Source organism: Hemicordylus capensis, chromosome 1 (assembly GCF_027244095.1).
Source record: "Hemicordylus capensis ecotype Gifberg chromosome 1, rHemCap1.1.pri, whole genome shotgun sequence".
In the NCBI taxonomy this organism is placed as follows: domain Eukaryota; kingdom Metazoa; phylum Chordata; class Lepidosauria; order Squamata; family Cordylidae; genus Hemicordylus; species Hemicordylus capensis.
Genome location: NC_069657.1, coordinates 294,603,644 through 294,628,853, shown reverse-complemented (window position 1 = coordinate 294,628,853; position 25,210 = coordinate 294,603,644). Strand labels below are relative to the sequence as shown.

Genomic DNA, 25,210 nt, shown 5'->3' with positions numbered 1-25,210 from the left:
TCACTGCCTGACAGACAAGACAGGGTTCACTCCCAGTTCACTCTTAAGGGTAGGGGTGGGTTGATCACCACATATGCACGTTAAACCAATTTAGACACACTGGAAATCATGGACCTTGCTGAAATTTCTTATTCCACATGACGTTTAAATGCACTGGAGCTCTGTCCTCAGAACAAGTGACACAGAAGTGTCCTACTGTGTCTTCTGTTGCTATGTGAATTGAAACAGGACTACCTGCCACATTATCAGGCAGCACATTCGCTTTTGGAAGTGGGGAGTTGCAATCAAATCCTGGTACCCTGATGTGTGTTCAGCAGTTGTGGTAGGGGGTTACAGCCAAGCCCAGCTCCCTTGCATATACAATACACATTATTTGCTGCATGCATGCATACATGCTTCTAGATACTTCATATTTTTCTCATTCTCTGTCTATTTCTCTTTACGTTTCTCTGTTTCACAAGGGACTCCTGTGTTCTAATTAATGCCGAAGACATACCTGAGTAATTGCAAGACTGGATACATTAAAAATAACAGGGTACCATCCAGATTTAATCATGATCAAGCATCACTGAATTCAGCGAGACAAATTAGTCATGACTAATTTAAGTCCCATTAATTTCAGTGAGACTTGGTCTGAATGCTGCCCATAATTCTGCGAACCCTATAGATGCATCTTGAAACTTGGCTCAGATGACCCACTTGTTGGAAGTTAAAGGACTTTGCGCTGTCTCTTGTCTCAGACAGTGGAGGACAAACTAGTAAGTCAGAGGGCTAGAGGGTCAAGACATTGGTCATCACTTCTCCACTGCTCTGATGCTATCCCTCTGATGCTATCCCTTAATAATGTAGATTGCTAATCTCAGGGACTAACTTCCTTTTCTCTCTCTCTTCCCTACCTGCCCTTCCAGTTTGCAACATGGCAAGCCTCTCTCCCTGCACCATATGTGCAGAGAAGATGCAGGATCCATCTGCATCCAGCTAGATAGATAGATTAGAGATCCTAACTCCTCACTTTCCTATCTAGAATGGAGTTCCTTAATAAATGCCTTATATATTGATTTGAAACGATGAATTGGCTCCAAGTTACTTTACTCTCAGCATACACGCATGCCTAACTAAATCCTCTGTGTTGTGCCTCTGTGCACTCTGCTATAATGAGAAAGGGATTCTCTCACCACAGAGAATTTCCAACAGTGCATCTGCACAACCCTGCAAAGTTTATTATAAACAAAAGTCTTTGAGGCTTTTTGTCATGTTTAGCTTTCTCCCCACCCTGCCCCACCCCACCTCCTCATCCTGCTTTGCTTTAAATTTCTGATATTCTGGTCAGAGGTGCTCTTACCCCTAGACTTTGGAGCCGATGTCCAGGGCCTCCACACCATCTGTCCCTACCCCCCAAATCCTCTTTATTCTGTCCTGGGTGGTATGGTTTGTGCCCTCAAGAACCAACGTGTTAAAAAATGATACTTAACTTGCAGCCGGCAAGTCGGGGGGGGGGGGGGCTCCAAAATTTCCTAGGTGCACCTCTGATTCTGGATGATCCTAAAAAAGGTATTACCAGACAGTGTAATAAAGAAACAATAATTATGTGTGAGACAGTTCTGATTATCACAATTTCACACATTCAGACAATCGTGACAGGAAGCAACTCTCATGTAAAACTTGTGAAAAATGCATAATACCAAAACAACGAACCTATCAAATGCAAAGCATCGTGGATGTTCTTTTCTGTCCTGTTTGAGTGTATGCTCTGGTGACAATGTGAGATATCATAAAACAATGTTTTTAATGCACAGATGGACAGTTTCAGATGAAACAGCAATAGTTGCTTTAGTGGTGAAGCAGCAATATTTTTCTTGCTGAGAGAGAGAGAGACACACACACTGACTTTGGGGAGGAGACTTCCCCAAAGGAGGTGGAGGATCCTAATCCTACTTCACAAAACTTTGAAGGCACAAGTTCTCCTCTGCGGAGATATCCTCTGCGGAGATATCAAGGAAATATCAGCTCTCTGACTTTGAGGAAGGTTAGTACACGGGTTTGGTTATGAAGCAAGCCTGAGTTGCTATGGGGCTGGGTTAAACTGAGCTGTTGCTAACAGGGTAACAAGCTTGCCTTTCACCTGCAAGTGTAGTCTTTGCAGTTTGTTTGCAGACTTTTGATATGAATGAACAGGCTGGGGAAGGTGGAGAGAAATAATCACATTTTGATAGATTCAAGGAGGTCATAAGGCATTCTGTCGAAGTGCAAAGTATAAAGGGTAATTTTTTTAAAAAAAGGAAAGGAGGCTGAAGTTCAGTTACATGAAGGAAGCCTAGTGGCAAGTGATTTGTTATGGGCTGGAACATGAAGACGAGTTCAGCATTGCTATGAACTGCCGCACCAGATCAAAGACAATTCTCTCCGACTGTGAGAGAAAGCGTGGGCATGGGATTTCATGTGGTTTTCTTGTGCATGATATGGGTTGGGGTAAGAGGAAAAGCCTGTTGGTCTTCCTGTTTTAATTAAAGAAAGTGATTGCTGGGGGAAGTCAACAGGAATACATTATAATCGTTTTAAGAAGAGAAAGAAAGTGTAAAAGTCAAAATAACTTGGATTTATCTTCTCTCCCCTGCTCCATACATTTCAAGCTGTTTTAATATTGTAAGCTGCCTTGAGTTGTATGAGAATGGTGGAGAAGATTTTTCTTTAAAAATATACAAATATTACTGTGCACTGGTTGCGTATTGTTTAATGTATTACATATTACAAGACCTTGGTCTGTTCATGCATGCAACACTTCCTTTTGACTGAGAGGACTGGACTCCACTTTTCAGTATTTTTGTTTTAAAATACTTGGACTATTTGGTGCAATTGAAAGAAGAAATGGGTTTCCCACCTACTTTGAGCAGTGCAATGTGCACTGAAATGATACCAGAGTGGAGCAAGTGTTATTCAGGTGATATCATATCAGAGAGTAAAGTTGATTGATGCAAGGTAGCACTCTCTAAATTGTGCCTCTTGAGCAGTCTTATCTTATGGAAATAGTGAATATTTGTAAGAGCTGGGCTACTGCCGTGTGCCTTAAGTTTGCATAGCACATGTGCTCCAGCAGCACCAATTAGTGAAGACAGGGGAAAATATGTCCCTTCCTCTGTATTTCAGACCCCATGTGATTATAACTTGGGAGCAAGTATACATCTGGCTGGTTCTCTGGCTCTACACACTGAGTGACTATTCTTGTAAATGATGAAATGGAACTAAATACTACTGTATCCAGGTCAAAGACTCAACTTGCTTGCTTTTTTTTTTTTTAAGGATGGCTGTGTGGCCTCTGCTGATAGTGCTGCTATGGTTATTATGAGCTATTAAAAAGTAATGGGAACTAAAGGTCTAAGTACTTGATTCATTTGCAATTTAATATTGACAATACCTAATAACAAACCTTGCTAAGAATCTCACCCTGGCTTGCCTGCTGAAATACAAAGTGGTGACCCTGCAGAGCTCTGGCGACCCTACGCAGCAAGATTCAAAGTATTTCTGCATTCGTTTAAATGGTTTTGAATCTGAATTGTTTTATGTTCAGGTATGTCACCTAAGGCGCAGCGGGGAAATGACTTGACTAGCAAGCCAGAGGTTGGCAGTTCGAATCCCTGCTGGTGTGTTTCCCACCTATATCGGGCAGCAGCAATATAGGAAGATGCTGAAAGGCATCATCTCATACTGCATGGGAGATGGCGATGTAAACCCCTCCCTACCAAGAATACCACATGGTCCTGTGGTCGCCAGGAGTCGACACCGACTCGATGGCACACTTTACCTTTATGATGACTGCACCATAACTTACTCAGGCTACTGGTATATGTAGGTCAGTATTGTCTATGCCAATGGTACTGCTTCTCCAAGGATTTCAGATGGGGTCTTTCCCAGCTCTACTACTACCTGGAGATGCTCTGGGTTCAGCCTGAGACCCTCTGCAATATTTGTGGGAAAGTGTCAAGCTCACTTGACTATCACAAGGGCTGATCACCCCCAAGGATTGACTTGGAGCTTCAGGGATCAATCTCAATCTCCAGGTGACTTATTAAAAGCAGTCCTGAAGATTTTAATGGCTTGATATTGTGAAAAATATTGGGGGAAATCATTGGAAGTAAAAATAAATAAATCCAGAAATAGTTTCATCAAAAATTAGAAAATGTATCTGTTACGCAAATGTTTCCCCATGTGTTTCCCAGATACTCACAGCTAAGAGCCTAAGAATTCTGATTCGGTTTAGGAGATGCAGAGGATCGAGCTGCACAGTGCATTAAAACGTAATGTGGAATAAGGAATTTCAGCAAGGGCAGCACAGCCCTTTCACAGCCCGATATGGCAAACTGTCATGTTGAAATTCCCTTTTCCACACAGCTATTAAAGGTACAAGGGTACTGTTCTCCTGTGTGAAAGATCAAATCCCAATAGGAGTTAATAATGGGATTAAAGCTGGTGGAGAAGTGCTATGCAGATAAAACCTAATAGACAGGCGTGGAGCCAGCTGAGCGGCGGTCTGGGTCTGGCCCCGCCTGGCAGCCCCTCTAGCAACATCCTGTGCACATGACGTAACATACACGGGGGGCATGGCTCGAGCTCCGGAAGAACCCCGAGCGAACTCCCCCCTCTCATGCCTGGGCTCCAGAGAGCCCCAAGCAAGCTCTCCTCCTGTACTTTTCAGGCAGTGTTTGCTGCCTGACAGCCTTTATTTCCCTATTTCTTCCTCCAGCGAGGGAGAGAAAGGGAAATACATGCTGTCAGGCAGGGAAGAGTTCACTCAGGGCTCTCTAGAGCCGAAGCCCCCTTACGGGCTTCAGCAGCCCTTTCCATTGGCCACCCTGGTTCTTTGAACCCATACACACAATGATGGCTCAGCCCTTGCTAATAGAACAACAAGCTGTGGGTGTAATCCAAAATATTACAACTGATGGGCGTTTTCAGGGGAATGGAGCTTGTGCAAGGTATGTTTGTGGTCTCAGTCCTAGTATCTCTCACACCAGAAATTAAGCACTGGTTGCATCAGTTCCCTGTTCACAGGACCTCAGCACTGTTTGCAAAACTGGCACAAGGTCAGAGGTAAAGTCCACAATTAAACTAATTGTAAACAATTACTTGATTATTTGTTGGACTGCTATGTTCACTCTTAAAATAATTTGAAGAAGCAATTCATGTACATGGTAGTAGCTGAAACTTGAGATGCTGCCCAAGATATCTTTGGAAACTTTAAGGTAGAAAATCTTTATTGAATAGTTAACAGAAATGCAAGATGTGAATTTAAATACACAAATTCTGCTGCCACCATAGTGAATTTGAACTCTTAACCCATTCTAAACTGCAGTACATCTCTCTTTTTCTTCTTTTGTATCTTACAATTCACTCTATTTTGTCTACTTTGTGGTGGATTTCATTCCAGCCTCACAATAAGCATTGGACAGACATGTAGAACTGGAAATGTTCTTTTTAACTATGCTATGTTTACAGAACGATGAACTCATAGAATGTCTAATCCATCCATTTTTGAAGACAATAAGAAACTTGGCATGATCTCAAGCACAGTTTAGATCAAGGTTTCACTCAACCTTTGAACACTAATATGTGACTCAGCAAAGTGTTTTCACTTACTCCATTGTAACTTCTAAGCTGCTGCTCTTTTTCTCAGGGGTATCTCAGGTGTCAGGTATTGCCATTAAAAGCATGTGAATGTGGAAGTTCCACATAGCTGACTTATCCATTAAGGCTCAAAAGGCTGTTTCCCAACTTTTTTTTCTTTTGCCTGAGACACATTTTTTAAAAGGAAAACACAAATTGAGGCACACTACCTCCCCAGAACAGAGAGACAGAGAGTTGGCACTGCCAACACACACATACTTTTGTTTGGTAGTGGCCAATATTTTATTATTGTTGTTGTTTCTTATGCCCTCTCAGTGCATTACTTATCTGCAAGGATGGGAAATGTACATTTGTTTCCCTTGCTACCAAGAGAGATTGACCCCTTCCAGTACATTACAGGGTGAGTCACCTGCAAAGGCATCACACTTATGGTGCCGCCCCATTCAGACAAGCAGGGTTGTAAGCAGTGTTCTCTCTAATTTTTTCTCATCTGTGTGCAGAATGAGTTTTGTTCTGGGCAGCAATATCAAGGCAGTGTGCGCGCACATGCATTCATAGTGGGGCCTTCTGATTCAACTTGAGCGGGATCTAAAATTAACTGAGTGGACATCACATGTGAGCATATGCACAGGTGCATGCCTTAGAGGGAACAGTGGTTGTAAGTGTGGTTTTCAGGCAAAGGCATGAGTAACAGTGGGAGGGACAACTTCCTCCCTAGGGGCAGAGTGGGCCACACCCTCCCAAAATATCAGGGCCACTGCCATTTTTAGTCACTCATTACATCCCATCATTACTTCCTTGCCTAAAGTTTGCCTACCTAGCTGCAATGTTGACACAGAGTGGGCACTGGTAGCAGGCTCCTACTGAAAATGCTGAACAATATTTCACCCTTCATTTAAATATGAATGAGGCAGTAGCCAATTGAGAGGCTTGGTTTTATTTTCAAAAGGTGGGCGGAGCATGGAACACCCTGCGAATTCATCATTTGATTGACAGCTCTGTCAGTCATCCAGAGTGGCCAGAAGGGGAGGATCTTCTATCTTGAGAGAGGCGAGACAAACATGGAATTGCCATTTTGGTTAGCGCTGTAGTGCTTGTAGCAACAGCTCCTACACTAACTGTGTGAAAACTTAAAAATAATTGTACTGTTAGTTATTAAGATCTTCAGTAAAGAGAAACAAACTCCATTATAGGACAACATTTGACCAGTGGTGGTGGTGAGTTACTTTCCAAATGCTTCTCTTGTGCCTTTGCCCCTCCCTAATTCTTTCAGATACTTTAAAAGACTTTTCTGTCTTTCATCGCAGAATGGCCGGTTGTTGCTTCTAGTCTGCTGTGTCTGTGCTTGTTCCATTGTATTCTGTAGCTGCTTTTAAATTGTTTGCATGCTCAAGTTTTTTGTTGAGATTTTATTGAACACATTAAAAAAACACTATGAGGCTCTTCTCACGATTGGTGAGAAGAGCTTCTAGGGGGTTTGCGAGGAGAGCAGGCTAAGCCCGCTCTCCTCGCAGACAGTCTGCTCTGGGCGGCTGCAGCGGCCACCCACACGACTGCCGGCTCCATGACGGAGCTGGTGGGGGCTGGGAGGATCGAGGGCCATGCGGCCCCTGGAAGCTCCAGTATGCCCTGCGCGAGTGCGCAGGGCATACTGGAGAGACCCCTGAGCCAGGAGGCTGCTTTTAAGCCTCCCAGCTGGGGGTCTACTCGTGAGTATCTGCGGTGCAGAGCCACAGTGCAGCTACTCATGATTTTAAAAACCGGGTTTGCAGAGCACTCGCTCCACAAACCCGGTTTAAGGGGAGGGGTAGTTAGGTGGGTTAACCGCCTGGAAGCCACCGGGCTCACATGGTCAGGCAAAATCGGGCTAGGCTCTCCTAGCCCAATTTCACCTGATCGTCATAATAGCCTCAAATAGTTAAGAATAAATGGCTTTTAGTAACCCTAGGTTGACACTTGGCAACTTAAATACGTTCTTTAAACAGAATATATGTAATTGCAAGTGACAACGTACAATGGTCAGAAAGGAAAGAGACCGAAAGTTAGTTACTTCCATGTATTTGGAACAGATTTGATTCTTTGCACAAATACCATGCACTTTACTAGCACCCCAGGGCATTTTTCACGCAGGGATTTTAGTTTGCATATCTTCCAGAATGGAAGCTGTGCGTTCACATATCAGCCATATTTACCCCAAAGACTGAGAGCTATTGGGGAGCACTTCACACATGATTCGGTTTTGTCATTGCATGTTAGAGTGTAGCTTGATTTATATCCAGGATACAAAAAATCCACTTTTTGCATAAGTTTTTTGGGGCAAATTCAAACTTGCAGTAAAGCCTCACAGTAAACCTGCAGTAAAGCCTGCTGTCTGAAAATGCTCCTGGTGCCTATCTCTGTTTTTTCTGCTTGATGTTGAATTATCTATCATTTTTTTTCTAAATTACCTTCTGTCTTTTTTCTGTCTACAAACTTGCCAAGATTTTAAGGTCTGGACAAAGCAGGGACTTGACAATTTTAAGACATTTTAAGGTCTGGACATTTTAAGGTCTGGACAAAGCAGGGACTTGACAATTGCTATTTAAAATTGTTTAATTTTGTTTAAACCAGCTTTTGCATTTGCTCAGGACTCCCACAAAGACATGGAATGCCTACAGCTGTAGCTGGTGCATCTATAAATCAATGCATAACATTATGTAATATGTAATAAATTAGTGATAAATACCCTCCTAAATCTTATAAGGCCTATGGCTTGTGTAAGAAATGAGGATGGCTAGCTTCCCACAATGTTTATAAAACATATAAACAAAAACTGTACTGTAAGATATTTGGGGAACCATTTTTCAACTGACACAGGATCTTGTTGCACTGCCCTTTTCTCTAGTTTTATTGGCTTTTAGCAAGCTGTCCAAATCAATTAAGCAATGCTTGTTCTCACAAGGTCACAGCAACTAATTTAATGATTCCTTATTTATCTTGGATTTGCCATAAAAGTTCCTTCTTACATAACTGCTGATCTCCTCAAACTGATTATTAGATAGAAGGGATGGAAACTTATACTCTTTTATAAAGAATGCTACAGATCTTTATAATTATTTCTCTTAGCCAGCCAGCGCAGAGATGTGGCAAGGCAATGCTTGCGGCGAGGGAGGCACCTGATTGGCTGAGCTCTGTATGGCTGGCAGAGGCGTCTGATTGGCTGAGCGCTGTTTGGCCTGCGGAGGCCTGGGCTGGGAGGCGGGACTTGGGACGCAGTGGGAAGGACTGGCCCTGGCCTGGTGCCAGAGGGTGTGAGTGGGACATGCATGCCCAGGAGTTCCAAAAGTGAGGACTGAGGAGGAGAGGGGGAAGAAAGTGTCAGCAGTGGCTGCCAGGCAACGGGTGGGTGGAGGAGGGGAGGCAGCAGGCGAGGGGAGAGAGAGGCAGCAGCGGGCAGCGGGCGAGGGGAGAGAGGCGGCGGGCAGCAGGCGAGGGGAGAGAGAGGCAGTGGTGGGCAGTGGGTGAGGGGAGAGAGAGGCGGCAACGGGCAGTGGGGAGAGAGGCGGCGGGGGGCAGAGGCGGCGGCGGGCAGCGGGCGGGGGAGAGAGGCGGCAGCGGGCAGCAGGTGGGGTGAGAGAGGCGGCAGGGTTGGGGGGAGAGAGGCGGCGGGGGCAGCGGTGGGGGAGAGAGAGGCAGCAGCGGGCGGCGGGAGAGAGAGGTGGCAGCAGGCAGGAGGGAGTAAAAATGGCGGCGGTGGTGCCCTTCTTGGCTGCCTGCTGCGGCTCTGTGTGGGGGGAGGAATGGGAGGGGAGGAGGGCTGGAGAGTGAGGGCCAGAGGAAAGGGGAAGAGAGGAGAGACCGGGGCAGGAAGAAGAGGGAGGGGGAAACAGCCAGCCCCAAAGCGCCGCACAGATGCTCTGTGCGGGTTTGGCTAGTAATACCATAATTCACAATCTCAGCCAGTTAAGTGCAGGTTTTGGCACTGGCCATGCCGCCTGTTGCGAAGTAGTGGTAATCACTGCCCCAACGAGCGAGAGAAGGCAGCAGAGGTGTGCATGTGCTATTTCTGGTGTCACCACTTGAAAAAAGGGAGCAGGGGGTAGCCTATGGTGCCCTATCCTGCCCCAGATGCAAGGTGGCCTTGGACTGTCACTCATGCATCCAGTAGCTGCATCCACCAGTAGCAGATGGTGCAGGTGCCGCCAGGGTTAGGGGCATGAGGAGAGGCACTGTTAAGTGTCAATTAATAGGTGCTTACCTCCACTACCACCAAACCTGAATGCTGCTCTGAGCTGCAGCGCTCCGCCCAGCATCCCCTGTGGTGGGAGATCGTCTCCACCACTCACCTGGCCTCTGCAGAGCCAGTCCCCTGCCAGTGGCCAGGTGAGTGCCAGAGGTGATCCCCTTTCTCAGGGGTGCAGGGTGGCGTGCTGCAGCTTGGAGCAGTGTTCAGGTGCAACGGTAGCAGAGGTAATTAATTGACACTTAAAGGTGCCTCTCACCGCCCGCTGGAAGCACCCACACCAGCCGCTACTGAGTGCATCTCTTACTACATGTTTGTTTATTGCAATGTGTTCTAGGTTCCATACATTGCCCTTATTTATCACTATTTCATCATAATTTTTGGAAGAAAATGTGAATATTTAGTTATTGTCCTGACAAGCTGTATTTATGAAATCAGTATTTCAGTAACAATCAATTGATAATTTGGTAATCATAAAATGTGATTCCTTCTTATTCCTCTTATGGCTCAGTAACTTGTGATACAGTCTCTGAACTATGAATACTCTTTGTATTATAGAGCGGGCATGCTGACCACACAAATGGTGCCTGTGCAGGCACTTACCCCCTGTGTGTGCTGGTGCTGCGCAGGGCTACTTGGGCCAAGCGCTGTCCCAGCAGTAAGCTGCATGGGGCGGAGGAGGGCAGGTAAGGACCTGCTCTCCTCTTTCTTAAAGCTCCCACTCCCTTCTCCCAACTGGGGCTCGAACTGGTGCTCTTTGTCACTGGTGTGACAAATGTGTTGATACAATGGTGGTGGGGTATTATGGGATTCATGATGTTCTGAGCTTTGGTTGATTTTGACAGCAATTAAATTATGATTCAGTAGATGCACTTATGAGCTGCCTATGAAAGGCTCCTTCTCTTTAAGGAGTGCCTTAGGACATATCTGCTTTCTCAAGCCTTCTCTCATCTTTTAACACAGTCTCTCCCTCCTTCGCTCTCCTCTTTCTTCTATTGATTTGCCCCACCCACCTTATGTTGCTGATTGTAAACTTGCAAGCAGGGTCTTATAATTGCTTATGTTTTATGTTTGCACAGCATTTTTTTGTTTAGGTACTTCAGAAATAAACTCTTAAATAAACAGATATTTAATGCTGCTTTTTTTTTTTAAGTGAAGAATGGTGGGGAATGCATCCTCATCAGTCAGCACAATACACATAGGTGATCATTTTCTCCTATCTTATGCCTAATAATATTGATGTGCACAAATTGGATGTTGTGATTCAATGGAAGCTCGAATTGAATAGCAAAATCCTGAAATTAGTTTGTTGAAACAGCGGCCATTGCCAGCTGTTTCAATGAATCAAGTTGAATCTATTCTATTGATTCGGCCATAGGGAACAATGGGGAACTCGAATCACCCCATTGTTCCCCATGGTTAGATCCTAGGGACACCAAAGTGGGTTGGATAGTACGGCGTGATGGCTGCTACCTACCACCCAACCCACAAAAGAAATTGGCAAGCAGGCAATTTTTTTTTAAAGTTAACCTTTCCCCAAAACACCATGGGATAGATTCTATGGGGGGTTTTTTGGGGGGGGGAGGGTTAATTTTTTTAAAAAAAAATTCCCGCTGGCCCATTTCTTGTGTGGGTTGGGTGGTAGGTAGTACCCATCATGCTGTACCACCCAACCCACTTTGGTGTCCCTAGTGTTGTGAACTATACCTGGTTTTGCACTCTGTACATGCTCAGAGGGAAAGAGGCAAAGTCACATCATACACAAACTGAGTTGGTTCTTGGAGATGGTGACCATGTAGGATCTGGGTGCGCAAACAGAGATAGAGAGAGAGACACTCAGAAAGTTCAATGGGCTTTATTATAAAAAGTTGCTCATCAGGACAAAATAATCCACATTAAGAACATGTTTCCGATTCAAGGTGTAGTGTAATGTGCCTAACTAACATATGTGTGTGCATTAAATCTTCCTAAAGCCTAATACAATTCAGATACAGGCAGAAAAGAGGGGGGGGTAGACTGAGGGCTGGCATGGTTTGGGGGAGATCAGGAATTAGTAGGGGGATGAGGGGAAGGGAGCAGGAGAAGGGGGGGATGAAGGGATTCCAGGCTTGTAGGAGCAGCATATTAACCAGGATCAGAGGCTTGAGAGCTGTGGATCTCTTCAGCTGAGACAAGAGACTCTTGGCTGGAGACAGGAGCGTTTTGCAGCTGCTCAGATCACGGCTGAGAGCACCATGGCTGGGGAGTCTTGGCTTCTCACTGCGCAGTAGAAGTCACAGACATGTAGCATGTCTTCCTGTAGGCACAAGACTGCTCACTCTCTGTCTAGTCGCCTCATTCTTATAGTGTATTTTCCTTTGATCTGTTCAGAGATCTATTCAAATCTCATCTTTTCCTGGGTTCCCCAGAAGGGGTGACAAAGCTGTTACTTTCTGGACAATATCTTTTAATTATTCAGGATATTGGCCAGTTCAGAGAAATCTGAATCTCATCTTCTGCAAACTGTGCACTTGGAAGGGAGTGGGAGGGGGAGCAAGTGTTAGTAGAAAGACTAAATCTACAGGTGTTCTCCTAGGGTGGAATTTCTATAGACAGCAACTGAGTAATCCCTCTTGGGCATAGGAGAGCCAATCACTGACAACGATTAACATAGACTTCTTGCAACAGAAAAGAGGAGTTCAGCCCCTGGCCTTTTCCACAGATATTATCTGGTGGTCAGTTGCATTTTAGCATATTGATATAGCTCGGGCCCAGCCCTTTGTGTTTTCTTAAGTATCCAGTTCACAATGCAATGCTGGAATGCCTCTCCCTTCGCAGAGCAGGCAGTTCACCCAGAGGCAGAGCAGGCAGTTCACCCAAAGTTCAGGTGTGATTTCATTTCTTAATATAAAATGAAATCAGACACAGGCCTATATTCCAGGCCTATATTCCACAAACTTCTGAGTGGTACATTACACACTAGGATATACCCATGGGGGAACAATGGGGTGTTTTGAGCCCCCATTGTTCTCTATGGCTCAAACAAACTGCACTCATAGAGTGCACAGGACAAGTTCCTCCCTCTTCCCAGCCAGTGGGAGCACAGTTGCCCATGACATCACTTGATTTGTATGATAACAAGCCAAACAAGAAGCAAGGGAATCTCAAGCCACTAGGAAGCCAGTGCCATAATACCAATCAGCAAGTGGGTGGGGGGTGGGGGGGAGAGGATGCTTGAATCACTTGAATCAATTCAAACTTGAATTGGAATCATTTTGATTCAAACTCAAATCAGGCCCTTTATTTTAAGAGTGTTTTGTTCTGAATTTAAATCACCCAAAATGGCCCAACTCAAGCTCAAATCAGTTCAAACTTGAATTAATTTGCACATCTCTGCCTAGTAACTACCGGGAAATTGGCTTGGAATTTGTACTCTAATTATAAATACTTAGCACTTAGCAATAGCACTTACATTTATATACCGCTTTATAGCCAGAGCTCTCTAAGCGGTTTACAATGATTTAGCATATTGCCCCCAACATTCTGGGTACTCATTTTACCGACCTCGGAAGGATGGAAGGCTGAGTCAAACTTAGGCTTTTGCCTACCAATTAAAAACATGGACATTTACTTTCTATTTGATGGAGAAAATGAACTGCCCAGTAACTGTTACCAGCCCTTGATTCTGCTTGATCACTTACTTTTTGTGCCATTGAGTTAAGGCAGGTCATTTATAGGACAAACTTATAGCAAACCCTCTGAGGTTAGCCCAGGGCAGACATAATGCTAAATTGCGGTTTAGCATTAGATAAATGAATCCAAGTAACCACAAGCTTTCATATTCCCCTCTCCTCCTGTCACTTGTGAGAAAAAGAGAGTGAGAGCTTCCCTTTAAGAGCAACCTGCTGGTCCTGGTTACATACAAATGGAGACATGCAGTTTGTTAAATGTGGTTAGTCATGCTTTAAATTGCCTTGATTTAAATCAGGCTACCCTGATTGTAGAACTGGAAAAAGTGAAGAAAAGGGCAGCCAAAGTTAACTTGCAATGGAGCATCTTCTCAACAAGGAAAAGCTAAAACATGTTTTAGTGTAGAGGAAGATGACTGGGGTAATATATGTGCATGCTGTGTAGAAAATGGGTAGGGATTCTTTTTTATTCCTCTTATATATTGCAATAACTCAGAGTCATCCATGAGTTAGAAATCAAATGACATTAGATTCAACATAGAAACCCATAATTAACTTATGGAATTCACTATCTCAAGATGTAGCGATGGTTGCTAGTGTGATGTCTGGAGACTAGACAAGTTCATAAAGTATAGGCCTAATAGTTAACAATAGCTATCAGTCATGATGTCTAAATGACACCTCCATCTTCAGAGGCAACAAACTTCACTGAGTACCATTTGATGAGCAGCGGGGAAGTCCCCTGCCTAGAGAGCAGGAGGCTGTTGGCAGGAATCCCTGCAGGTGTTTCCCAGAATATGAGAAACTCCTATATCGGGCAGCAGGAATATAGGATGGTACTGAAAGGCATCATCTCATACTGTGCGGGAAATGGCAATGGGAAACCCCTCCTGCATTCTATCATGTTGATGAAACTGCCTTGAGGGTGTTCGGTCAGCACCCCCAGTTAGGGCAAATGTGGGGAATTTAGCTCAGAAGGGGAGACAGTTCCAATCAGCCTTAATTTATGCAAACGTATGAACTCAAGAAAATTGGCTTGAGAGGGAGGTTTTAATTAAATCAAGAAGGAGTATATTAAAAATAAAATCAGACTAAATTACTGTGTGGCCTTAGTTTAAAGGCACTACAAATATGCTAAGAAATTGACTATTGTAAGGCATATTTAGCTTAAAGTTCCAAATTATGTATACATTCCCGGTGGGCTAGAGGGGTACTTTAAGATAGAGGGGCAAGATTTCAGAAATAAAAGAAAGAGATACGTTCAGCCCTGAAGAAGCAGGGCAAGAGGCTATATCACCTGTCCTGGAGAAGAACACCAAGATGGTCTGCTGGAGTCTCTTGTTGTTGTTATTATTATTATTATTATTTATTTACACAGTCAGACAGGTGTTATTGACTGGTTTGTTTTATCCAGACGTTGTTGTTGTTGTTGTTGTTTCTTGTTTACACAGTCAGACAGGTATTATCATCATCATCATCATCATCATCATTATTACATTTATATCCCACTCTTCCTCCAAGGAGCCCAGAGCGGTTGCAGTCTGCTGGAGTCCAGAGTGAGAGGCACTGTTTTGCAGTGGGAGTCCCAGGTGTAATATAAATGTTAAAAAATGTAAAAAATATACACGAGGAAGCACACTGGGTCATGGAGTTAGGGATGCTTATATCCCAAAACATGCCTTGAGGGCATATTTCTTTTGTTCTGCTCTGCTGAATAGGGAAGCCTAGACAACCTTTTTGTTTTGTTTTGTTTTGTTGAATGCATTGTGTCTTAGTCCTTCCTGGGTATGAATGTGAATCGCCTATGGTATCCAAGGCTGATTGAATGAAAATCAGAGTCTGCAGATATTAAAAGAATATCCTGTGCTGGGAAAGGCTTCCCAATAATCCTAACTAAAGTTCCGATGGGCACCTTTTCAAAGTTACATCACTAATTCATCCCTATTGTAACGGAGTCTGCTGTCTTATCTCCCTTCGCTTCCTGGCTTGAGTGCTTCATTAACAACAGGTATTACCTCTCTTGTGAGAGGAAGAGGGGAGTTTAGATTTCATTCCAAGTCCAAAATGACTTGGAATGAAATCCAAGTCCAGACACTTGCAGTAGTTAATTCTGGAGTCTGTTTAGTCAGGGGCCCCTCACAGAACGCGGGAGTATGGATCTAATCTCCTTTTCAGTTTGTGGGGCCAGTAGCCAAATCTAGGGGAAACCAGTCCACTGCCAACTAAGCAACTTGTCCCCATGTATAACATAAACTGGTAGCTCCCACTGTTGTGCAGCTCCTGAGCATAACAAAAGTGCAGTCTCCAAGCCTGAAGATGCCGTTGCAACCAGGGAGGCTTCTGGGAGTGGGCAGAATAAGCTCAGCTAGTAACAACCAAAAAAACCGCATGGCTCTGTGGTCGCCAGGAGTCGGCACCGACTCACCAGCACAACTGTCCAATTAGCAGAGGAAGACTTTTGCCTTTGTGCCTTAATTGTAGGCTTACCAGAAGGATCCAATTGGTCACTGTAGGAAAGAGGATGCAGGACTAGATGGATCTTTGTCTTAAAATTTCTCTGCATTTCATTAAACTCTTCAGCAAAAGCCATCCAAATCTCTATGGTTATATGCATTCATTTTTAAAAGTGTGTTTTATATTAATTCTCTGCATTTTCCCCATTGTATTATATCTGTAAGGAAGCCATCAACTTGGAAGCATGTCTGGGAAACCAAAACTTACCTACTTTAATGGCAGAGGACGAATGGAACCGATCCGGTGGTTGTTAGCAGCAGCTGGAGTCGAGGTTTGTTGCTTACTTTTTGCAACCTCAGATTATAACTGAGACTGCTTATGAAATAAGCGGTCTTGGTGGTTCTGAAATTTGAGGTTTCCCAACTCAGCACTCTCACTCTTCATTTACCATGGAACTCTGCCAGCTCCATGTAATGCCCTTATGCAATAAAACAAAGCTGCACGAAGTATAGGAATAAGTGTAACCCTTCTTGTCTGTCTTTTTCCAGTTTGAAGAAACATTTTTGGAAGAAAAAGAACAGTATTTGAAATTAATCAAAGGTAAATTTGGAGACCAGTCTTTTATTAACGTTATTTGTACAGCTAAAATCAGTTTTTACATTTATGTAATTAAACTCCTGTGAGAATGAACATACATTCAGTTTTTAGGCAGCTTTTTAATGTGTTCTTGTTCACTCATATTTACCTTGATTTGTGGGATTATCTGGGATCAGATTATTAGTGTGTGAGTGTCTTTCCAGATGACAAAAAGTCATGCTTTCTTTTGATGCTCTATTTGGGTGGCTCTGATCCAGAGCACTAAGTGCTCTGTCCTAGTGTAATGGGAGGGGAACAGTGAGTAACCTTTTCAGTGTTTTGCCACCGTGAAATGCTGGAAACGCCTACTCAGTTCAGATCATGAACATGGCCCTCTACATGGGATAATGTTGATGCCACAGTGAGAACACACCTGTCCCAACATCATTAAAGGACGTGCTGACAAAATCTCAGTGCATCCTTTAATTGTGTCTGAGGGGTGTTCATCAGATTCGCCAATCGACATGTGCTTTTAAACCCTGTTGATCTCTCCGAGACGACAAGGCAGGTGGTTTGTTTGCCAGTTGGGTGCTCTTTTCTCTCCCTTGCTCCAAACGGAGGAGAGAAAAGAGCACCTAATTGACAGGCAAAGTGCTTGTCTTTCTGGCTAGGAGAGACCAACCTGCAGCACTTCTGGGCCCAATGCAAGCCAGGGGTTGTGGGTTGACGCACTTCTGGGTGCAATGTTGATGCAGGGGGTATGGCCAGTGTATGGGCTGCAGTGAGGGCAGGTGATGGGAGTGGCTGCTGCAAGCCTTCTACACTTCTGGGTCATGGGGTGGCAGGGGCCTGTAGCATTGATCCTTCGTATGTGAAGAAGGAGTGTAAAAAGTGTCACTGACAGCACTCAGTCAATCAATCAATCATGTGAGAGGTCAAATCTTGAGATCTAACATTCCTAGTCTTCCCCCCACTGAAATTGGGAGGGAACATCTGAAGTTCTTTTTGTTTCCTTTTGGTTTTCTTTCCACCTTAATGTTAAAAACAAAACAAAAAAGATAATTTTATGTTTTAACTCGTTTAAAACTTAATTTGGTTAATTTTATTAGTCTGATTTTATATTGTAACTATTTTATAAATGTTGTGAGCCACTCTGAGCAGTAGTGTACTGGAAGGACGGGGTATAAATATTTTAAATAAACAGAATACCTCGGGAAGCAAGCTGGAGGACTGCAACAAACACAACTAGGCCTGCAAGTTGTGTGGCAATATGTACAGCCATGGATCAACACTTGGGCTGCTTGTTGAAGCATGAGTAGAGGGGTGATTCAGATGAGCATCCCTCTCACACGATTGAAGGATGTGCCAAGAGCACATCAGCACATCCACCAGTGACATAATGGCAAGTATATTCTTGCCATAGACCTGGTGTTCTTTTGTGTGCAGGGTAATGTTAATCTGAACCTGATCTCAGAGAATTGTGGTGAGGGATAACGTTTCCTCCAGTGTATAGCTGGAGGAGGCTTTCCTGAGCAAGAGGTTGATGAGACACAAGAAGCCAGACATAGCCCCAGAGATGCAAACACATTCACAAAGGAAAGCCTTTGGCTTCCATCTGCGTTTGGCTTGGATGGACAAAAGATTGTGTGTACCCAGGAAGTCTGTGCCCAGGACAGCTGACAAGAAATCATGCAAAAATATGATTGTAGGTTACTGGCCTGTACAATGCACTTGACCAGCTCCCAGATTGCCTTTAGGTCAGTCACAGAGTATCCTTTTAGTGGAAATGCTGAGAACAGAGATGTTGAAGTATGGATCCTAATTAGTGTGGGGTTTGAAATATTCATTTTTCTTTGCTAGTAACAGCTCACATTGTCAATTAATTGTGCAGTCAGTCACACAGGGTGCCACCATTGGGATGTAGGGGTCAGTGCTGCACTCCCCTGGAGGTTTTATGCACAGCAGTTTTACCGCAAGGTTTTTGCTTTTAGCTCATATCTTCTCTGGAATGGAGGGTGCAAGTACACATATCGGCCAGATTTCCCCCTAAGTCCCTGCGAGTTATCAGGGAGCAGTCCACACATGCAATTTGGGTTTTCCACTGCGCCCAAGTCTCTGAATGAGGGTTAAGAAAGTCGTAGCTTTCTATAATGTATAAACACATTTCTTTTGTCCCGCTGTCGCCTCAAGTTAAACAAGTTTTCAGATTTTTGAAAGAATACTAAAACCTGCCAGATCTGTTTAGGGATGTGAAAATGGGATGATTCCATAATCATCCAGAAAATGAACTAGAAAAGAAGCCTCTTTCAAATCATCTTCAATTTTCGGGGGGGGGGGGAATTCTGTCAACTGTTTCCAGCCTTTCAGTACCCAGAATGTTGGGGGCAATATGCTAAATCATTGTAAACCGCTTAGAGAGCTTCGGCTATAGAGCGGTATATAAATGTAAGTGCTATTGCTATTGCTATTGCTATTGCTATTTTTGAGATTAGAACTGCTCCATCCCTGTTGGCTTTTAGGGAACAACAAAATACACATCTCTTCAGCCAAGCTTTTTAGTTGGTGTGTTTTTATGGGTGTTTTAATTTGATTTTTTATGTTTTAACTGTTAAATTCTTGGTTTGTTTTATGCTGTAATATGCCTAAAGACTTTGGTAGTGGGTGCTATACAAATTTGCTAAATAAATAAATGTGAATAAAGTGTTACATGTGGGAAATGCTTCTGTACATGCAAGGAGGGTAGAGGTGATTTGACAGTTTCTCCCCTCGTCCCTTTGCAGCTGCCTGTGCCTTCTGTAAGTATGTCTTTGGAAGGTTGTTGGGTCTGTCAGGGACATATATTCAGGAGGCAGCAGGTGGAAGGGAGAATCACTGAAAATTGCTTCTCCCCTTCCATGTACTTGTGGAAGCATTCCCCACTTGCAACTCTTAGTTTGGATATAGGCCAGTGTGAGCAGCAGTGTTTTCTGAACTCCTTTCTGTGCTGCTTCTTGCTTGAGACCAGAAGCTATTATGCTAGGTGCAGAAGCAAAGAAAGTGTGCTAAGCAGTAGAAATGGTGGATGCTCCCATTCTGCTGCCTTCACTTTCATGAAAATATATAGCTGCCTGTTTTTGAACTAAACCTTGGTTCATCTAGTTCAGTATTGTTGATGCTGATGACAGAGATTCCCCAGAAATTCAGACTCAGACTTATTTGGCTTAAGGGAAATAATTGTTTTGTAATCATGAGATGAAATCTCTTTGGGAAAGGAGACACATTTATGAAAGGCATTCAATGAGTCATTGGTTGGACTTGGTTCTGCTGGCACATCCTACAAACCTATTGAGGGGCCTGGAGCAAGTTACTATCTGTTTCAGCATTGATTTTCTACCTTCCCAACAGGAATGAGAATTAATCAAGTATATACTGTAAAACACTGTGGATACTGAAAGTGCTGCAGTAACTATTAAGAAGAAGAAGAAACCATTCAGCTCCTATTCTCTGATAGTGGAAGAATCTCCAGCCTATTTGTAAAGTGTACAATCTGTGCATGAGATGTAGAGCTTAACATGCATGTTGATGGCAATATTGGCAGGATATAATGATATCAAATTTAGCCTACTTACTTACTTTCTGGGAGACGCTAAGCATACACTAGCTTAAAAGTGTTTAGCTATGGCTGGGTGTTATCATGTTTTTTTTAATCATTATGTTTTGCTTTGCCTTTTTCTGAAGATGGACACTTGCTGTTTGATCAAGTCCCATTAGTGGAGATTGATGGCCTGAAGCTGGTCCAGACCAAAGCCATTCTGCACTACATAGCAGAGAAGTACAACCTTCATGGGAAGGACCTGAGAGAAAGGGCACAGTACTGTATCATAATTACTCTTACTCTACTTAATGGCTGTATTTTTAAAGAACTGGTGAATGTTACAGCATTCACATTATACTTAAATATGCAAAGGAAAAACTATTCTGAATAATTTAGACTTAAAATCATCCTAATGGGATCTTTTCCTCTAGTTTTTGTATGTAAACTATATTTTTCATCTGGTATTAACATCTTAAATATTGCAACGCTCTCCCCATAGCTGAGCAGGAGAGCAGTTCTAGAGATGAGACTACAAGAATTATCTTCCTGGACACTAAATGATGTCTCTGTAATACTTGCAAATGTCCAAGTCAATTGAAGCAAAAAGACAGTCTGTCATCAGGCAACAGATCCCTAAAGAACAACTTGGGCAGTGCTTCCCTTCCAAGACCACGCTGGCACTTCTGGTTTCAGCTAATTCTAGCTAGGAGCTCTCAGCTGTGTCTCTCTGCCCATTTGAACTACAAAGTAGAAACTGCTTTTTCTGCCTCACATCTAGAGAACCCTCTGTGCTCTAAAGCAGGGATTCTCAACGTTGGGTCCCCAGATGTTTTTGAACTTCAACTCCCATAATCCCCAGCTCCAGTGGCCTTTGGTTGGGAATTATGGGAGTTGAAGTCCAATAACATCTGGGGACCCAACGTTGAGAATCCCTGCTCTAAAGGGTATCTTATTCAAAACACTTGAGAGAGGTCTTGGAGATCGCATTAGCTCCCACTGATGAAACATCAACCAGCCATCCTTGACTATCAGCTAGCAATCCAGCTAATAACTGTAGCAGCATTATTCTAGGAATAAAGCATTTTAAGGATATGCATTCTCAATTTTCTGTATAGTGTACACATTCTTCACATTATTTGTTAAAAGCATTCATTCATAAATTAATCCTTGAAAACGTGCCCGTGGGGATGCGTCCCAGCACCCAGCAGTTTGGCTGGGTGGTGGAGGTGCCGGATTGGCTGGGCGGCGGGAGCTCACACGCGGCAGGAGACCGTTGAGCTGCTGCTGGGGGAAATGGCAGCGGCCACTAGGGATGAGCCCGGACTGGTCCGGAGGCCATTCTAAAGGCCTCCGAACCGGTCTGGACACATGAGGGTGGTCCGGCGGTCCAGCACTGGTGTGGGGGGCTCTTTAAGGGTGGGGGAGGGTGTACTTACCCCCCCCGCCACGTTTCCCCCGCCGGCGCGCTCATTTAGTAAAGCTTTTGGGGCGGCAGGATATCTCCCTGCCACCTCTTCCCCCAGTCGTCGGCAAAAGGCTTCACAAAGCCTTTTGCACATGCGCACGTCGCACGCGCAAGTCACATCTCCGTGTCATGTGCACGCACGCATCGCAGAGACGTGATGTACGTGTGCGACGTGCGCATGCGCAAAAGGCTTTATGAAGTCTTTTGCTGACGACTGGGGGAAGGAGTGGCAGGGAGGTATCCTGCCGCCCCAAAAGCTTTACTAAATGAATGCGCCGGCAGGGGAAATGCGGTGGGGGGGGTAAGTACACTCTCCCCTACCCTTAAAGAGCCCCCCACACCAGTGCCGGACCGCCGGACCGCGGTTCCGTGCACATCCCTAGTGGCCCCAGTGAGGAGGAGCAAGCAGCAGCTTACACACCCGCCGGGGTCAGGAGGCGGCTGGGCCACCAGGAAGAGGAGGCGGTGGATGGAGAAACCAGCAGGAGGCAGGAGAAACCGTGAGTGGGGGGGAGGAGCAGGCCGGGTGGATCTCAGAGATGCCTGCCAGAAAACAGAGTCAGGGAGAAGGGGCTGAAGCCGGGGGAGGGGGGAGAGTCAAACTAGGGGCGCAGATGCTATGTGCCTGGTCAGCCAGTTTATTCATAATTCCAAAATCACATTCATAACTTGCCCCTTGGCAAAACAACAACATGATGGTTCTCCATGCTGTCGGCAATATTTAGATTCTAGTTCCCGCTTCATCCTAGTATACTAGTGACTATGACTCAGGCATTTCATGCAGGAGTTTTACAATGGTAGAATGATACTGCTTGATATTCTCCAGAATCTCCTTCACCACTTAAGGGGCTAAATTATAGCAAAACTGGAGCAATTCTGTTTGGCTGCATTTTCATTAACAAAGTCTGATGTTTTGGAACGTCAGCAGATAGTAGATTTGCCCAGGATAGTGCAAAGATCAAAGTGTGACAGACCAAAGGTCAGTGGTTTTTGTTTTAAATCACAGTTGTAGCGGGAGCAACTTATTCAAAAGCCAAGAGATTGGAAGGAAGGAATTGGGCAGTTTCATTGTGTAATATTATCCTTATATCCTTCCTCTTTTTGTTTTGGACTAACTGCATCGAACTAATGAATGTTAAAATGTGTATTTTCCCATTAAGTATAAAGCTCGAAATCAGTTGTCTCCAAAAGGTGACATTTCCCTTCCCACCCCTTGTCTGCACAGAATTGACATGTATGTGGAAGGAACAATGGATCTGATGGGAATGCTTCTGGTGTATTATTTCTCTCCACCTGAGGAAAAGGAGAAGCAGCTTGCTTCCATCATTGAGAAGGCGACAACCAGGTACTTCCCAGTCTATGAGAAGGTATGTCACCAATGATTTCTACTAGCAGTTAGCCAGTTACCTTGGACAAAAGCCGTTAGGATAGCTGTGTAAACAGGAAGCATGTTTTTATCAGCTTTTTATCAGTATTAAAAACATCAGATAGGGTTTAGCATGCCAGCCTTAGGTCTCAGTGAAATGCAGAGCTAGATATCATCATGAGGCTATTAAGAAACTTTCACCATTAAGAAACTTTTCACCAAAGAAAACTCCCTGTGGTGGCTTCTTCAGTCATGTTACCAAATCAACAGTTTAACAGAATCTATCCCCAAGACTGCAATTGTTTAATATTTTTGTTTTGTTTTTAAACTAAATATTAGACATAGGTTTGAAGTGGCAGGGAATGAAGGCTATAGATCAAAGGGAAGATAAATCTACGATTTCTGGAATTTCAAATGTTAGCAGGGATGCAGCATTTTAGGACTTCTGAACCATGATCATGGATCTGTGATCATTCTACTGGGTACTACATCCCAGTTCTTATGGCTTGTCCTAACGAGCCGGGAGTGGGGCACCAAAGGGCACAGCTGCCTCTTTTCTGGAAGCTTCAGTTGCTCCTCTCTCTACCATATTGCCCCATCCATGAAACGTAAGCTGCGCTGAAGCAGTGGGAAAAATTTCCCCCACTGCTGTCTTCTCCAGTAGTCAGCAATGTGCCCATGGATTGTTTTATGTAGAGCAGAGACTGCATCTCTTTGCCCATGAAAACCACATTACTATCATGTGATGGCATGCATGATGTTTGAATAGAAGAACACTGCTGTCCTAGAGTTTGTTTGTTTTTTGACATTATTTAATAAACATTTTACCTAAACTAATGCTTTTCTTCTCATTTTCTAGGCTCTGAAACAGCATGGACAAAAGTTTCTTGTTGGCAATTGCTTCAGCTGGGCAGATGTACAGCTGCTTGAAGCAATTTTAACGATGGAGGAGCAAAAACCTGATATTCTAGCCCAGTTCCCTCAACTACAGGTAAACCATTAGTGGATTGTTCATGCTTTCTTCCTCCCATTCATTAGATATCAGAATGTGCTCATTCTGACATATGGATTCATCCATTCAGGTCTGTAGAGTTCAACTACTGTGAACTAGACATGAGAATACACACTTTGCACACAACAGTACACTGGCAATGGAAGAAAAGGGAGTCTTGGTCATAGCTTGGTATTGCTGGATTGTGCCCAACTATGGGCTGATTCAGATGCACATGACAAAAACTATGAATATTTATATATCACATTTCAAAAAAAGTTCTCAAAACAGTTTACATAGAAAAATTGAAATGAAAATAAATAAAACGGTTTCCTGACCTGCCCCCCTCAAGGACTCACAATCTAAAACATACATAAGATAACCACTGGGCCAGTTGCTCTTCCCCTGTTAAGCAGAAGACAATCACCACTGTAAAAGGCACCTCTTTGGTAGACACACAGTCCTGCACACACAATAACTTTGGGATCATGCAGAGAATGCCACTGCCCTGACATCACTGGTGGACCTGCAGATGTGCTCCAAGCACATCCTTTAATCCAGAGTGTTTATCTGAATTGCCCTTCTACATGTGGTCCAAAACCATCAACATGACCTCAACATTATTGTGCTTGCAGGACTGTATTCATCTGAACTGGCCCACAGTCAAAGTACATTCAGTTATGCTTGTTAGGGAGATTCCTATGTGTTCTGTCCATCCCACCTGATTACCAGATCTATATGTATGTTCAACAAAGTGGGATACAGGCATGAGGAAGTAATAGCCATACCATACAGGGAACAGTGTGTACTTTTTTTCAGTGTGACAAATAGTGTCTCTTAGTGATGGCTACTTTATACAGTTAGTGAGAAAAATGATTTGAAAAATCCTTAACAGAATATGTTAGTCTAGATATTGTTTCTCCTTATTAATTTGTGTTAACGTTTTCTTTTGGCACTAGGCTTTCAAAGCAAGAACAAGCAATATTCCCACCATTAAGAAATTCTTGCAGCCTGGGAGCCAAAGGAAGCCACCACCTGATGATGCATATCTGGCCACTGTGCTGAAGATTTTAACAGATGCCTAAGAATTGAAACATACATCCTGACTGCTTTTCCAGATCCATGCAAATACTGATTATCAGAGGGCAATGCCATGAAATGATCTGCTTCATAATTAAAAAGCAATGAATGAATGTTAAGTAATCATTGCTTTGAGTGTAACTTGTTTTAAGGTGTGTTAAGTTCTTACCATTAAAACCTTCGATGTTAAATTTT

General features: G+C 43.8%; 1 protein-coding gene across 6 annotated transcripts; it reads left to right on the top strand.

Moving 5' to 3' along the window:
* The first annotated feature begins 1,901 nt into the window (after nucleotides 1-1,901).
* Nucleotides 1,902-25,210, top strand: LOC128339224 (glutathione S-transferase A4-like). Of its 6 annotated transcripts, none has more exons than XM_053282766.1 (7): nucleotides 1,902-2,026; nucleotides 16,188-16,294; nucleotides 16,512-16,563; nucleotides 20,257-20,389; nucleotides 22,804-22,945; nucleotides 23,804-23,935; nucleotides 24,895-25,210. In XM_053282766.1, exons 2-7 carry the CDS (start codon nucleotides 16,208-16,210, stop codon nucleotides 25,018-25,020), a joined length of 672 nt encoding a protein of 223 aa, XP_053138741.1. In that variant the 5' UTR covers nucleotides 1,902-2,026; nucleotides 16,188-16,207; the 3' UTR covers nucleotides 25,021-25,210. The 6 variants fall into 6 exon arrangements, with proteins under 6 accessions (XP_053138741.1, XP_053138743.1, XP_053138745.1 ...); XM_053282768.1 differs by having other exon boundaries at nucleotides 1,996-2,026; nucleotides 16,192-16,294; XM_053282770.1 differs by lacking the exon at nucleotides 1,902-2,026 and adding an exon at nucleotides 5,067-5,085 and having other exon boundaries at nucleotides 16,192-16,294.